At 49.7% G+C, this 13,969-nt stretch overlaps 1 protein-coding gene across 1 annotated transcript; it reads left to right on the top strand.

The window, feature by feature from the left end:
* On the top strand, positions 701-13,080 carry LOC102168409 (taurochenodeoxycholic 6 alpha-hydroxylase). Its single transcript, XM_018043832.1, is given in 14 exon segments — positions 701-1,075; positions 3,666-3,807; positions 4,438-4,482; positions 4,921-5,041; positions 6,047-6,095; positions 6,097-6,162; positions 6,339-6,340; positions 6,522-6,676; positions 7,172-7,278; positions 7,362-7,552; positions 7,650-7,783; positions 9,688-9,752; positions 9,896-9,972; positions 12,808-13,080. Coding segments are annotated over 14 exon segments (1,539 nt in total). The 5' UTR covers positions 701-880; the 3' UTR covers positions 12,998-13,080.

Raw genomic sequence — 13,969 nt, 5'->3', positions numbered from 1 at the left:
CTCTGGCCCTGCCTCCATAGATGGAGAAAAGGAGCAGCTTGTCTTACGAGAACCCGTGGAAGTTTCAGTTGCCTTGGACAAATGAAAATGATTCATGTTGTCAAGCAGGGTATTTCAAGGCTATTTATACTAGAGAATTAAACCTGATTCTGAACAATATCACACTGTTAAATAAGACACCACAGGGATATTCTATTCAAGGAGGCTTTTTTTCTTTTTCAAAATCAGCTTGTTTGTTCTTTAACATTTTGTATTTTTTACTGAAATGAAAGTCGCTCAGTAGGGTACAACTCTTTGCACCCCTATGGACTGTAAAGTGCCAGGCTCCTCTGTCTGTGGAATTCTCCAGGCAAGAATACTGGAATGGGTAGCCATTGCTTTCTCCAGGGGATCTTCCTGACCAAGGATCAACCTGGGTCTCCTGCATTGCAGGCGGATTAATCACCCTCTGAGCCACCAGCCCAATTTTTATTGGAGTACAGTCAATGATCAATGTGTGATAGTTTCAGGAGAACTCTGAAGAGACTCAGTCATCAGGAAGCTTTTAAAAATATTTACTTTTCTCTTTTATTTCAAACTGTCTAAAGGTTTAAAAAATGTAAGCAGATGATAGTTTGCAGTATCCTAGAACAACTCAAACTTCAGAATCAAGTTAGAAATATTATCTTCTCTTTATAATACCTACATTTTGTAACAAAAGAGAGATTGGTTTAAGAAAACAAATACAAAAAACAGCAACAAACCTGGAAGCCCAGTCTGAGCTCTGCCTTCACCTTCATCCTCCCCTAGGTGGGCGGGGACATCCTCCCAGATCAGGCTGGGTGCTCAGGGGAGGTCAGGCACAGTCAGGGACAGTCAGTTATCCAGAAGCCACTGCACCATGAGTGTCTCTGCACTGAGCCCCTCCAGAGCCCTGGGCGGGGTCTCTGGGGTCCTGCCAGTGGTCTTGCTGCTCGGCTTGGTTCTGGTTCTGCTCAAGGCGGCACAGCTCTACCTGCGCAGACAGTGGCTGCTCAAAGCCCTTCATCACTTCCCGTCTCCTCCTTCCCACTGGTTCTATGGACACAAGCGGGAGGTAGGATGGAGCTGGATGGGGGAGTGGGAGGGTCGGGAGGGCCGGAGATCTAGAGCATGGTCACACTCAGCAAGCTCATACCTGGCCCTGTGGTTGCCTGAGAGCACAGATGTGCAGTCTGATGGATCAGCCCTGTGGGTTCACTGTGTGTAGGGACAACAGACAGGAGTCTAAGAAGGTGTCAAGTCACAGGAAAAGAGGCTTATCTGCGGGGTTGGGTTACGTCAGGTGTGGAGACAAACTGGCTTAGTCCATTCAGACTAAGGGATTTTCTAGTCCTATAAGGTCAGTGCCAGAAACCCACACCAGAGGCCACACACAGGAGCGAAGTTCCCAGGATGGGGCCAGATGAGGAAAACTGCCTGCTTGGTGTCCTCTCTCTGAACTATGAGCTCTTGGAGCTGAACCTGTAATCCTCCCACCCTCAGCCCCCAAAACAGAGCCTGCACAGAGTGGTGTCAGTCCATTGTGTGGAGGGACAGGCAGGAGGGAAAGGAGCAGCTTGCAGGTTGGGAGGAGCAGCACCTGCCCACCCAGCACCGGCACCAAAGCCTGGGGGTGGGGGAGCTCAGAGCAAAGTCAGGGCCCACATGGACATGGGTCACCAAGCTACCAAGGGTCTGTGGCTTAAACAAATTTTAGGAGATAATCACAGGTTGCAGAGAGCTGAGGTCCCACTCAGCAGCACAATTAGAGCAGAGTGGAGCCAAAGACGAGAACTAGAAGCAGCCCAAACCCCATGCAGGCTGGCCCAGCACCTCTCTCCCCGCTCCTTCCTAATCTCCTGCACCCCAGGTCACTCAAGGTCCTCCCCCACTGCCTGTGCATTCCAGCCTCTGGGACTCGGCTCCCATGTGCCCTCTCCCCGGAATGATCTCATCCCTCCTATGACTGTCTCACAAGCCCCAGGCCCAAGTCATTTTTATCCTGCGTTTCCCAGGAGAGGAGAGGACTCTCTTTTTCCCTTGGATGTCCTTCTCACAAGTCAGTGGCAACTGGATGCAGCTATTTCTCTCTGCAAGATCATAGCGATGAGCTGCTTCTGGGAAACCTTGCCTCTGGCTCATGTTTCTATCCTGAAAGCATGTTGGTAAATTATGAGCCAAAGAAAGAGCAAGCGCAGGAAGACTTTCCTAACACCCAGGTCTGAGTTAGGCCCCCTTCCCCAAAGCCTCCCCATAGGCTTTTTCTTCTGTCCATCACCCTTTCATGATGTCCTCCGCTTATGGCCAGAAGCTCTCTCATCTATTTCACTAGCCTGCAGGCCACAAACAGACAAGCATCTAGAGCCACCTCCTAATTTAGTGCCTTCAGTCTGTGTCTGGCACAGAGGTACTGCTCAGTAAACATAAGCTCAGTGAAGGAACGTGACCCAGAGTGGCCAATTTGCCTCAGAGCTGGTGAGTCTTGATGGTAGAAGGATGCTGGTAGAGGTCAGATACCAAAGTGTAGAGTGTTTGATTTGAGTTACACAGAAGCCATTGAAATAAAGACGGTGTGACTATTTGGAACTTGTCTGGGATCAACTGCTGATAAGAAATCCAGAGGTAACAAAACAAACTGAGTCTGCAAAATAGAGGAGAGGCAGTTTCTCTGTGGTAAAGATGCCAGGCCACCAGGCAGAGGGAAGAACGTGAGCAAAGACCTGGAAGAGGAGCAGGTGGACCCAGTGCAGGAGCGCTGGCAGCAGCATCCTGGGGGCAGAGCAATGGGTCCTGTGGAATCGCCAGCCTGTCAGGGCAAGAAGAGAGAGGGTAAATTCAGAAAGGAAAGGCCTCTGGGGTCCACACTCAGGTGTGTACAAAGATTCCAGTACAAGACGGGAAGTGCACAAAAGTTTCTGACAATTAGTCAATGAAAATGAGATCAAAAATCCACATGTCAAAATCTTATTTCAATACCATTCTCATATGTGTACATGCTGAATCTGACCTACAACTGTGCACACATGCAATATGGAAAATAAGATTACACACACAATGTAATACTTAATTTTTTTCACTTAGCCATACACATTCCAAACATTCTTTCATATTCATGTACATTAACAGGTATGCTGGGATAATATCAAACATATATATTATCAGGGTGGCAAAATGAAATTATATATAAAGTCAATTCTTAAAATATCTATCTCTTCTCTAAATAAACCAAATAATATGAAAAATTGCTTGCTTTCCCCAGGGGATCTTCCCAATCCAGGCATGACCCAGGTCTCCCACTTTGTAGGTAAATTCATAATAGCTGACTTGCCAGAGAATCCCACCAAGTGATAGAAATTATCATAAATTGCTCAAGCAACTTTTTGACTGTGTGCAAATTATTTCCAAATGTTTCGCAAGCCCTGGAGTTATCTTTGATGTAAGATTCTGTAGGCGGTTTGTATTGTTGGCACATAACTCTACTTGACATGGAACAGAATCCGATCTTCGCAGGCTGGATGGGATTCCAGGTCAGAAGTAATAGTTCTAAACTCTTAATTCTGCTGATAGATGCAGAGTGATCACCTGGTACCCTTCCAGGCCTTCACCTCCACTCCTGCTCTGAAACTAAAAGAGAGGTCATTGACTTGTGTTTCCCTTGGTGACAGTTCCAAGAGGAGGGTGAGCTGCCACACCTACTGAAAAGGGTAGAGAAATACCCAAGGGCCTGTGTTCGCTGGCTGTGGGGCACAAGGGCCTTTGTATTGGTCTACGACCCTGACTACATGAAGATGGTCCTGGGGAGATCAGGTGAGAGGGAAACCCTCAGCTGGAAACAATCTTCCATTTGAGTACATGCCCCTGGGTGTGAAATTCCAGAAGACACAGGCACATCAGATGCCAAGGCCTGAATTCCTCCTAACACCCACCCAACCAAAGCCAGAGAGGACAACATTATTTACTGTTATTAAATGCTTTACTCCTGGTGGGGCTGGATTCTCTTTTACAGTCTCTTCTTTTTACAAACAAATTGAGATGATCCCAGACCTGGAGCCAATTCCCTGTCCACACTGTCCTAGGTTGGGCACCTTTCACTGTTGCCAGTCCTGGGTCTTGAGATGGCCAGACCACCACTGACTATAGGATAATCACAGACTCTGTCTCATTCTATGGCACTGAACAGAGTCTATGTTTCAGGGCAATTCACCATCTTAGTCCTGTGGGTGTTCTGCTCTGCAACACTGAGTCTACATTCCTGGGACCACGGTGACTATCAGGACAGAGAGAGTCAGGGGTGGGAGGCAAGTGGGTGGTGGCTTCAGAGTGACTGCCATTTGAAAAGCACCAGGAAGGGAAGGGAGCCCAAGGTCTAGACCTCAGGTGCTCTAGAGGCTGTCTGCCATGTTTGGTCCCATCCATCTTCCCTCCTTACTTTTTCAGACCCAAAATCTCCAATTACCCACAGATTCGTAAAGCCCTGGATTGGTAAGTATATTTAAATACAACTGCCAACCACCCACCTGTTAGGTTTACCAAGAGTGGTCTCTTTGTGCAAATAGAGCAAAACAGGTGTCAGGCACCCTCATCTCTGAATCAAACCTCATTTTTCTAAAACGCCACCAGTCTTTGTAATGGTGCTCTAGCCCTCCTGAAGCCTAGCTGCTTCTTCATCGCTTCTCAGTCTTTCCTAATGTTGCCTGACTTTTTGATAAGTTCTTTTATGACCTGCCCCCTTACACTTTTTTGACCTCATTGCTGTCATAGTCACCTGCTATGGACAGACATACTGGAAATTCACATCCCTGAAGTATACTGGTTCACTGATCCTTGCCCATGAAGAGACTTCTCCTTGACACCCTTGGTTCCTCCCAAGAGGGCCCTAGTCTCCTGATGACACCCATACACATCCCATCTGTGGCTCAGGGACAGGTTTGCTGCTGTTGGAGGGGCAGACATGGTTCCAGCACCGGCGGATGCTGACCCCAGCCTTCCACTATGACATCCTGAAGCCCTACGTGGGAATCATGGCCGACTGCTGTCCGGAGTGATGCTGGTGAGTCCATTGCACTTGTCTCCATACACACTAGAATCCAGCACAGCTGACAAAGTCCACTTTCAGACACTTATGTCCCTCACACACCCATGAATAGAGCCACCCAGAATGACGCACTCATGACTTAGTACGAGAGAGCACTCATTAAAGCTAGGTGGGACAGAGGAACATCTAGGCACCAGCTTGGATCCATAATTTTCTCCTCACCAAGAGAAATCAGGGCCATGGTGTATTCAGGGTCCACTCTTCTGATCTCCATGTTTGAACGCAGGGGAGTAGATCAAGGAGGTCAGCTACAAATTGGCCCTGGCTGGCCTGGACAATGGCAGCTGTGGAGGCAGAGTGGACATCCCATGATGTCCATGCAGGTGGGCTCTGACCTGGGTTCCATCGGATTCTGACATGTCACTGAGCCACTCATGGGAGGAAATGAGCCCAGGTCTACACTCACAGAGCTGAGGCCTTCACAAACATCACCTCTGATCCAGAACAGGTTCTGTTCTTAGCTGTTCTTAACATCTGTTCTTAGCTAACATTAGATGAATGAAAGCAATAGAATAGCTCATGCCCCGTTCTAGGAGCTGCATTAGAGCCATTTTAGCTTTTCCTTGCCTTGAAATCTTTGCTTCCTAGTGTTGGATATCACCTGTCCACATCTGACATCAGGACACAGAAGTTCTCCCTCTGTCCCCTGAGAAACTATGCTTTCTGCTCTGCCAAAGGTGGTTATTTTAATAAATTATTCCAAATATTCAGAATCAGTTAGGATATTAGAGGAGAATATAACTGCAGTGTATAAGAAAGATTCAGAAAAAATAGGCATCATATTACACATGGGTGTTACAAGGCCTAAAGTTGCTAAAACATGTCTGCTTAGAAGATGAGGAAATCTCATCTGAAGATGTAGAGACAGAGAAGGCCTGGCCTTGGCAGCACAGGTCTTCTAGGGGAGCAGAGCAGGGTCAATCACCCATCCCTCCACAGGACAAGTGGGAGGAGCTTCGTCAGCCAGGACTCACACCTGGAGATCTTTGGACATGTCTCCTCGGATGACCCTGGACACCATCATGAAGTGCGCCTTCAGCCACCAGGGCAGCGTCCAGACGGACCAGGTCAGTGACAGCTCTTCAAGGGCAGGGTCCTGTTTTCACTGAATGGGGAGGACTTACCTGAGGGGCAATCCTCAGGTAAGGGTCAGTGTGGATGCTTATCAGCACAAAAAGTAACATTCTACAGAGAGACATGGACCACGGTCAAATTCCACCCAGACCACCCTTGACTCAGTCAGAGGTCCCTGACTCCTGCTCGGGGAGAAGCCTGGCCTCTCTGGACACCTGTGAAGGACTCCAGGGGGAGGGCTCCAGGGAAATGAGGCAGAAATCACAATGCCTCGGTGTGACCTGAGGAATCTGACCCTCTCCAGGTCAGTGCCTCTCTCAACTCCAGTCTCTTCTGCGCCCTCTCCCTTCAGGAACTCCCAGTCCTACATCCAGGCCATCAGGGACCTCAGTCATCTGATTTTTTCCCGACTGCGGAATGCTCTCCACCAGAACGACCTCATCTACAGGCTGACCCCTGAAGGCCGCTGGAACCACGAGGCCTGCCAGCTTGCCCATCAACACACAGGTTCCACTCCCACCTGGGCTGGTCCCCCCCGACCACACCCGCCCCACCACAGCAACCCCCCCACCACAGCCCCGCCCCCACAGCTTCATCAGGCTCACGTGGCCTAGCCTTGACCCCGTAGGCAAAGCCCAGACTTCTGCTTCCTCTTCAGGAGCTGGCACACACCCGCCTGCTGCAGGGACTGGGAACCCAGAGGTCAGGGTGTCAGGTGTTGAACAGGGAGTTACAGGAGTCACCATGTTGGTGATGCCTGAGTGAGACCCCCTCCCAGCAGCATTCAGGCAGAGCCCCCACGGGCTGTGCTAGAGTCGGGATTCCCGTCTGGAGTAGACTATGTTGGAACTCTAATCCCTGACATGCTCAGCCAGTCCCAACCTCACCCTCATTCACCTGGCACCCAGACTGGGCCTGAAGGGCAGAGGGGCTTATGGTGGGTGCAGACTCTGAACCGCCCAGAGTCCTCAGCTCTGGCTGGGAACCACTGCTCTGGGACAGATGCAGTGATCAAGGAGAGGAAGGCTCACCTGCAGAAGGAGGGAGAGCTGGAGAAGGTGAGGAGCAGGAGGCACTTGGACTTCCTGGACATCCTCCTCTTTGCCAGAGTGAGTGTGGGCAGGAGAGGCCTGAGCCTTTGTGCAGAAGCACACAGGAAGGGCAGACCTGCACTCTGGCCCTGCCTCCACAGATGGAGAATGGGAGCAGCTTGTCTGACGAGGACCTCCGTGCCGAGGTGGACACGTTCATGTTTGAGGGTCACGACACCACAGCCAGTGGCATCTCCTGGATCCTCTATGCTCTAGCCTCCCACCCAGGACATCAGCAGAGGTGTCGGGAAGAGATCCAGAGCCTCCTTGCAGATGGTGCTTCCATCACCTGGTGAGTGTCCTGGAGATGGAAGAACCCTGTCCTACCTGAACTCAAGAGAATCCGTGGTTGTCCAGTCCTGCCTGCCCTCAGATGGGCTTCCTTTCAGGGACCATCTGGACCAGATGCCCTACACCACCATGTGCATCAAGGAGGCCATGAGACTCTATCCACCAGTACCAGTCATTGGCAGAGAGCTGAGCAAGCCCATCACCTTCCCTGATGGACGCTCCTTACCTGCAGGTATGAACTTCACCTCCCCACTCAGCTAAGCACTCTGTAGGACACATGCTAGACCAGAAATCCACCTGTGCATTTCCAGTTTCAGGATGCTCTGGCTCTTGTCTGCCTGAAGATAACATTTATTCTCTAGTTTGAATGAGCTTTAAAGAATGCCTTTCCATAGATCCTAGGATTAATACTACCATATATTAAATAATCCTACTGCTAGGAACATATCTTGGGAAAACCAGAATCCAAAAAGCACATGTGCCGCAGTGTCCATTGCAGCATTGTTTACAATAGCCAGGACGTGGAGGCAACCAAGGTGTTCACTGATAGATGAATGGATAATGAAGCTGCAGTCCATATACACATGGAATATTACTCAGTATAAAATGGAACAAATATGAGTCAGTTGCAGTGAGGTGGAAAAATCTACAGCGTGTTATACAGAGTGAAGCACTCAGAAAGAGAAAAACAAATATCACATATTAATACACACACGTAAACATAGACTCTAGGACAATAGTGCTGATGAATGTATCTGCAGAGCAGGAATGTAGATGCAGACACAGGGAATGGACTTGTGGATGCAGGAGGGGAAGGAGAGGGTAGGACAAGTTGAGAAAGTAACATCGGCACAGATAGACTATCATGTGTAAAAATACTAGTGTGTATCTAGTGGAAAGCTGCTCTATAAAGGGAAGCCCAGCCTGATTCTCTGAAATGGCCTAGCGGGGTGGAATGGGAAGGCGAGAGAGGTGCAGGATGGAGGGGATATAGCTGTTGTTTAGTTGCTAAGTGATGTCTGGCTCTTTTGCGACCCCACAGAGCGTAGCCCACCAGGCTCCACTGTCCATGACATTTGTCAGGCAAGAATACAGAAGTGAGTTGCCATTTCCCTCTCTCTCTATATAGATACATAACTGCACCTTGCGGAGGAGCCTGGTAGGCTGCCGTCCATGGGGTTGCAAAGAGTCAGACACGACTGAGTGACTTCACTTTCACTTTTCACTTTCCTGCATTGGAGAAGGAAATGGCAACCCACTCCAGTGTTCTTGCCTGGAGAATCCCAGGGAAGGGGGAGCCTGGTGGGCTGCCGTCTATGGGCTCTCATAGAGTCAGACACGACTGAAGCGACTTAGCAGCAGCAGCAGCAGCATGGCAGAAACTAACACACCTTTGGAAAGTAACTAACCTCTAGTGAAAGAAAAAAATGTTTGACACAAAACTTGAATGTAACAAAGGGCAACAAGTAAATGTTGACCCTTCTGCGTGGTCTTATGATGGAGCCTAAAATTCTAATACTTGAATCATGAAGGCAGAAGCAGAGGGAGGCATGGTGCTTCCAAATGGGGTGTAAATAAGGGAGGGCGCTCAAGAGACTCCACTGACATGGGTCATAGGCTCTAGTCTCTGAGGTGCCCTCTGGCGGATGGCAAGGAGCAGGTGATGATGAGGTCTGAGAGCCCTGCCATGGCTGGAGGCCACCCACTGACTCAGCACCCAGTGGGTCTGAATCCCAGCCCGTTCCCTCCTAATTGTGGGACCATAGACCCAACTCTTAACCTCTCTGAGGCTCAGGTGCTTCATGGGCTTGTGGAGACAGGAGTGCTTGCGTGAGGATTAAATGATTCTTGCACATTCCCCAGGTTCATGATGGCACTTGATAAATGTGAGTTGTCACCTGGAGCTGCTCCTAAGTGTATCCTTGCCGTTCCTTTAATTCTCAGTCCTGGGCTGTGGTCACCTACCCCTAATCTGTGACCGTGTGCTTTGTCATGCCCCGCCCACCTGTCTTGAAAGAGCATCATTCCATTCAGAGTGACGGAGGCTGCTCCCATGATGGCTCCCGGGGCTTTTGCGAGGCCACACATCCCCTGCACTATGGGACCATCAGCTTCTCTCTCTCCTCTGCCCCACAGGAATCTTACTGTCCCTCTCCATTTATGGGCTTCATCACAACCCGAAGGTGTGGCCGAACCCAGAGGTACGATGGACGTGGGAGGAGGAGATGGGACCTCTCTCGACACCAAACCCTTCCCCTGCTCCCTCTCTGGGATTCTTATCCCCCAGTGCATTCATGTGAGGGGTTTGACCCCGAATGTCCAGGCCCTGGTGCTCTCTCTGCAGGTATTTGACCCAACCCGGTTCGCACCAGGTTCTACTCGACACAGCCATGCCTTCCTGCCCTTCTCAGGAGGATCCAGGTGAGGCCTCTGTACTGGGGGAAGCAAGTGTCACTGGTTGCTACCCGATGTGTGTGACTGTCTACCTTCATATGAGGAGCATGAAGTTCCGTCCTTGTATGTTGATGGGCTGAGAAGGAGGCGTGGGTCTCCATGTACAAGAAGGTCTTCAGGACCCACCACAATGACAGACCTCCCACTGTCCACAAGGACTGACCTCATTTCCATGTCCGTGGCCAATCCAAAGTATCCAGGGTTTTCCTCATTTTAGGAGTATGACGTTATAGCATTACAGTCTTCATGACATTTAAACTACACAAGTTTGGTTAGCACAATTTCAGTCACACAATTATCTTCATTAAAAGATGATTTTCTCTGTTCCCAACTTCCTAGTCAGCCCCGTGCCTTTCTGCTTAATTCACCTGTCCGCCCACACTGTATTCGTCGTGCTTGCCTGGATTGGGAATTCCATGTCCTGAGGCTTCAAGTTATGTATGTGATCAGTTATAGTTGTAGTTTGAAGAAAGTTTCACAGTCATGAGTATGTTCTCACTTCCTGCACTACATCTGACATAGATTTGACTGTGTATTAATATAACCATGACAGATATTTTCTGTTGCCAAAATTCTTTATTAAAAAGCAGAGTTTAGACACCATGGTCCCAGATTATACAGAGTAATGTTAGTAAGAACAATCTTAAAGCGGAGGACAATCAAGCCTGCTTTGGGGAGTCTATTGCTGATCCTGCTCATGATGCCAGTTTCTCACTGCTCATGCTGTGCACACTGTTTGCTGAACGCAGGATAGATGCAAAGCATCAGCTAAGAGGCTGGAGGAGGACTGGAGGAGGACTGGAGGAGCCATAGGGACTGCAGACACGTTTGTTCTCTCCTGGCTGTGTTATGGCCGCCATAACACAGCTCTGTCCTGCCTGACACAGCCGCCGTAGCAGCAGCCATAAAAACCATAACATAACCTCATATAATATAACCATGATGTTGGTCCAACTTAGCCCGAGCGCAGTAGTAACCAGGGCTTTCATAGCCAAACTCATAAAGGCGTACCTCACACCTCCCGCAGAGCTTTTGCAGGTGGAGCTTAGATACCAAAAGTAGCCAGAGTCCAAGCGAGTACCATGTGATGCATGTGCGCAGTGCTATAGGTAATCCAGCTCTTCCATAATCATTAGTTACAAACCCCGAGGCAACAGTGAGAGGCCTCAGGGAGAGAGCGCCTGACAATGCCATCTTGGCTAATTTGCTCTTTCCCTACAGGAAGGAGAGTATTTTGTGTTTGACATGTGCATTTGAAAAATCTATTGCATGTAAAACATAAAGCACCCTTGAGATAGCTATTAGCCTGATTGATACACTCCTAAATGATTGCTGTGAAGATCTTAAAGGGCACAGAACCTCCCCTGAAATAGTAACTTCAGTGGCTTTGCAACATAGTAGAAACAAGTTTTTTCTGACTGTACAGATCTAGGAAACTTTCAGCTGGTGAATCAACCTTTACAGAACAGTGTTGGAGTAAACTGTCTTATTGATTCTAGGATTTGGTTTACGCCAGGGTCCAGTTCTTTCTTGTAGACATGGCTGCAGGTCATTCAGTTGCTGCTAGAGGGCAGGAGGGACTCGGCAGCTTGATTCCTACGTCAGACTGAATATTTCTTTTATTCTCATTCCACTTGAGTTGTTTTCAATTCAATCAATATTGTTCAAATGTGAAAGTATGTATTAAGTGTGTCTCTGTGTGCCAAGACCTATGCTAGGAGATGGGAACACGGGGATGATAACGCTGTCCTCCCCCAGGGCTCACAGTCAACAACATGTCTACTTCAACAGACATCATTCACCCATCCACTCTTTCACTCATTCAGTCCTTGAGCAGACTGTGTGGGGATCCATGATCCGGCACTGTGCTGGGCACTGGATGTGATGTGTCCTTGAGTTAACACCCATGGTGCCTTGAGGGTCCCGAGTGGGAAGAGGTGCAGCCAGCAGAGGGGGTGAGGGTGGTGGTCACTGGATTGAGCCTTGAGCATGAGGATGGCAGAGGCGAGGGGAGGGGACCTCAACCGTCGCTGAGTCAGGAAGAGGAGAGTGACAGACCCCAGGTGAGTGAGGAAGAATCCAGAGAGAGCTGTGATGCCGCTGAGGCACTGGGACGTGTACTCCCTGTGATGCGCAACCGACAGGCCTGGAGCGACTGTGGCTTTAGAGGGAGGGAAGGAGTGGAAGCTGAAAAGGCCAGATGAGGAGCCCAAGGGATGGTTAGGAGGGTCATTTCTGGATTAGAATAGAATGTTCCAAAGGTAGATTGACTGAGTAGCTAAGGGAGACAGGAAGCCAGACCATTAACTGAGAGGGAATTGGTCCAGTAGGTTCAGGATGGTTAACCTTTGTCCTCTCCAGGAAGCCTCCCTGTTGCCATTCTGATTCCTTGCACAGCCCTGTCTTGTCTTCTCTGGGGACTGGGCAGCCTGTTTGTCCACTGTAGGTGGTAAGGTCCTGTATCCACACTGCCCCTACAGTGCCCTGGGCTGACCTGAAACCAGGAATTGCCAGTGGACGAGTGAATAAAGTACTAGTTCACAGTTCTTGATCACTTAACTTGACTCTGCGGTTTAAAGCGCTGATGCTCCCCAGGTTTTCCTGCTGAGAGCAGGAGTATGAGTTAGGAGCAGTCCTTAGAGAGGCGGGCTTTGCCATCTGTCAGGGAAGAGCTCTGCTGGCAAGTTCAGTGGGATGAGTAAGGAAGGGATCAGGTCTTGACCACAGGAGGAGAGCCCTGATTCCCTGTGCTCAGCAGGGGTTAGAAGCCTCTGCTCTCTTCCTTTTTATCTCCCAACCTAGGAACTGCATCGGGAAGCAGTTTGCCATGAATGAGTTGAAGGTGGCCGTGGCCCTGACCTTGCTTCGCTTTGAGCTGTCACCAGATCCCGCCAGGGTCCCTGTGCCCATGCCAGTCGTTGTGCTGAGATCCACAAATGGGATCCACTTGCAGCTCAGGAAGCTCTCTGATTCAGGTGGGGACAAGGACTAGCTCTGAGGGCCCCTGTCTGCCATCCCATCTTGCTGTCACTCTCCCTGTCCTTGCCCCCTTGCCCTCTTCCTGCTTTTGTCTGCCCCCCTGCCAGCTTGCCTCATGTCCAGCCCCCTGCCCAGCAGCAGACTTTCTGCCCTTCTCCTCTCACCTTTCTCCAGGTGCTGTCTCTCCATCTGTCTCTGATCCCCTGCATCTCTCACTGTCCACTGGAATCCTGATCACCCGACACCCTCCAATCTGTCTGTTCTCTCCTGTGTTTCTCCCCTTCTGCCTGCCTCTCTGTCCCTGTATTCACTTCTGTTTTGATGGTAAAATGAATTGTGTCTGCCTTAGGGACTTAGAACAACACAAAATTATCCTCTGATGGCTCTGGAGTGAGAAGTCAGAAAAGGGTTTCCCTGGACACAACCAAGATGTTGACACGTCCCTCATCCAGGGACCTGGGACAGGATCCTGCTTTTTGTCATTTTTGCATTTAGAGCTTCAATCCTTGCATTCCTTGGCTCCTGGGCCTTCCTCCACATTCAAATCCAGCAGCATCTTCAAATGTCCCTCTGCTTCTGTCTTCACATAACCCTCTCTTTCATCAAGACTTTGTGCTTAGCTGGGCAACTCAGATCGAACAGGCTTATTCTGGGGTTCTGGCAACTAGGACAAGAACACCTGGGGAGCCATCCCTGGACCTGTTAAATCCTGTGTGCCTCCCTTCGCCCTGGGCCACTGCTCTCTCCTGTGTGAGATGGGTCTACCCCCGTTTCACTCACATGGCTTCCTCTTTCCCCATCCCTGTATAAAGTGCACAATATCATACGGAATGTGTGTGTCTTGTCTGAAAGCAGTTGGATGAAGCAGAAGAGAGAGAAGTGGGAGGGAATAACAGCAGGGAGGAGGAGGGGAGATAACACGTGCTCTGTGAGGCCGAGACCTAGTAGGGAGAGCTTGTCCAGCCCCCCTGCAGCTTCACCCTCT

The sequence above is a fragment of the Capra hircus genome, chromosome 3 (genome assembly GCF_001704415.2).
Source record: "Capra hircus breed San Clemente chromosome 3, ASM170441v1, whole genome shotgun sequence".
NCBI lineage: Eukaryota > Metazoa > Chordata > Mammalia > Artiodactyla > Bovidae > Capra > Capra hircus.
This window is presented reverse-complemented; position numbering and strand designations above follow the sequence as displayed.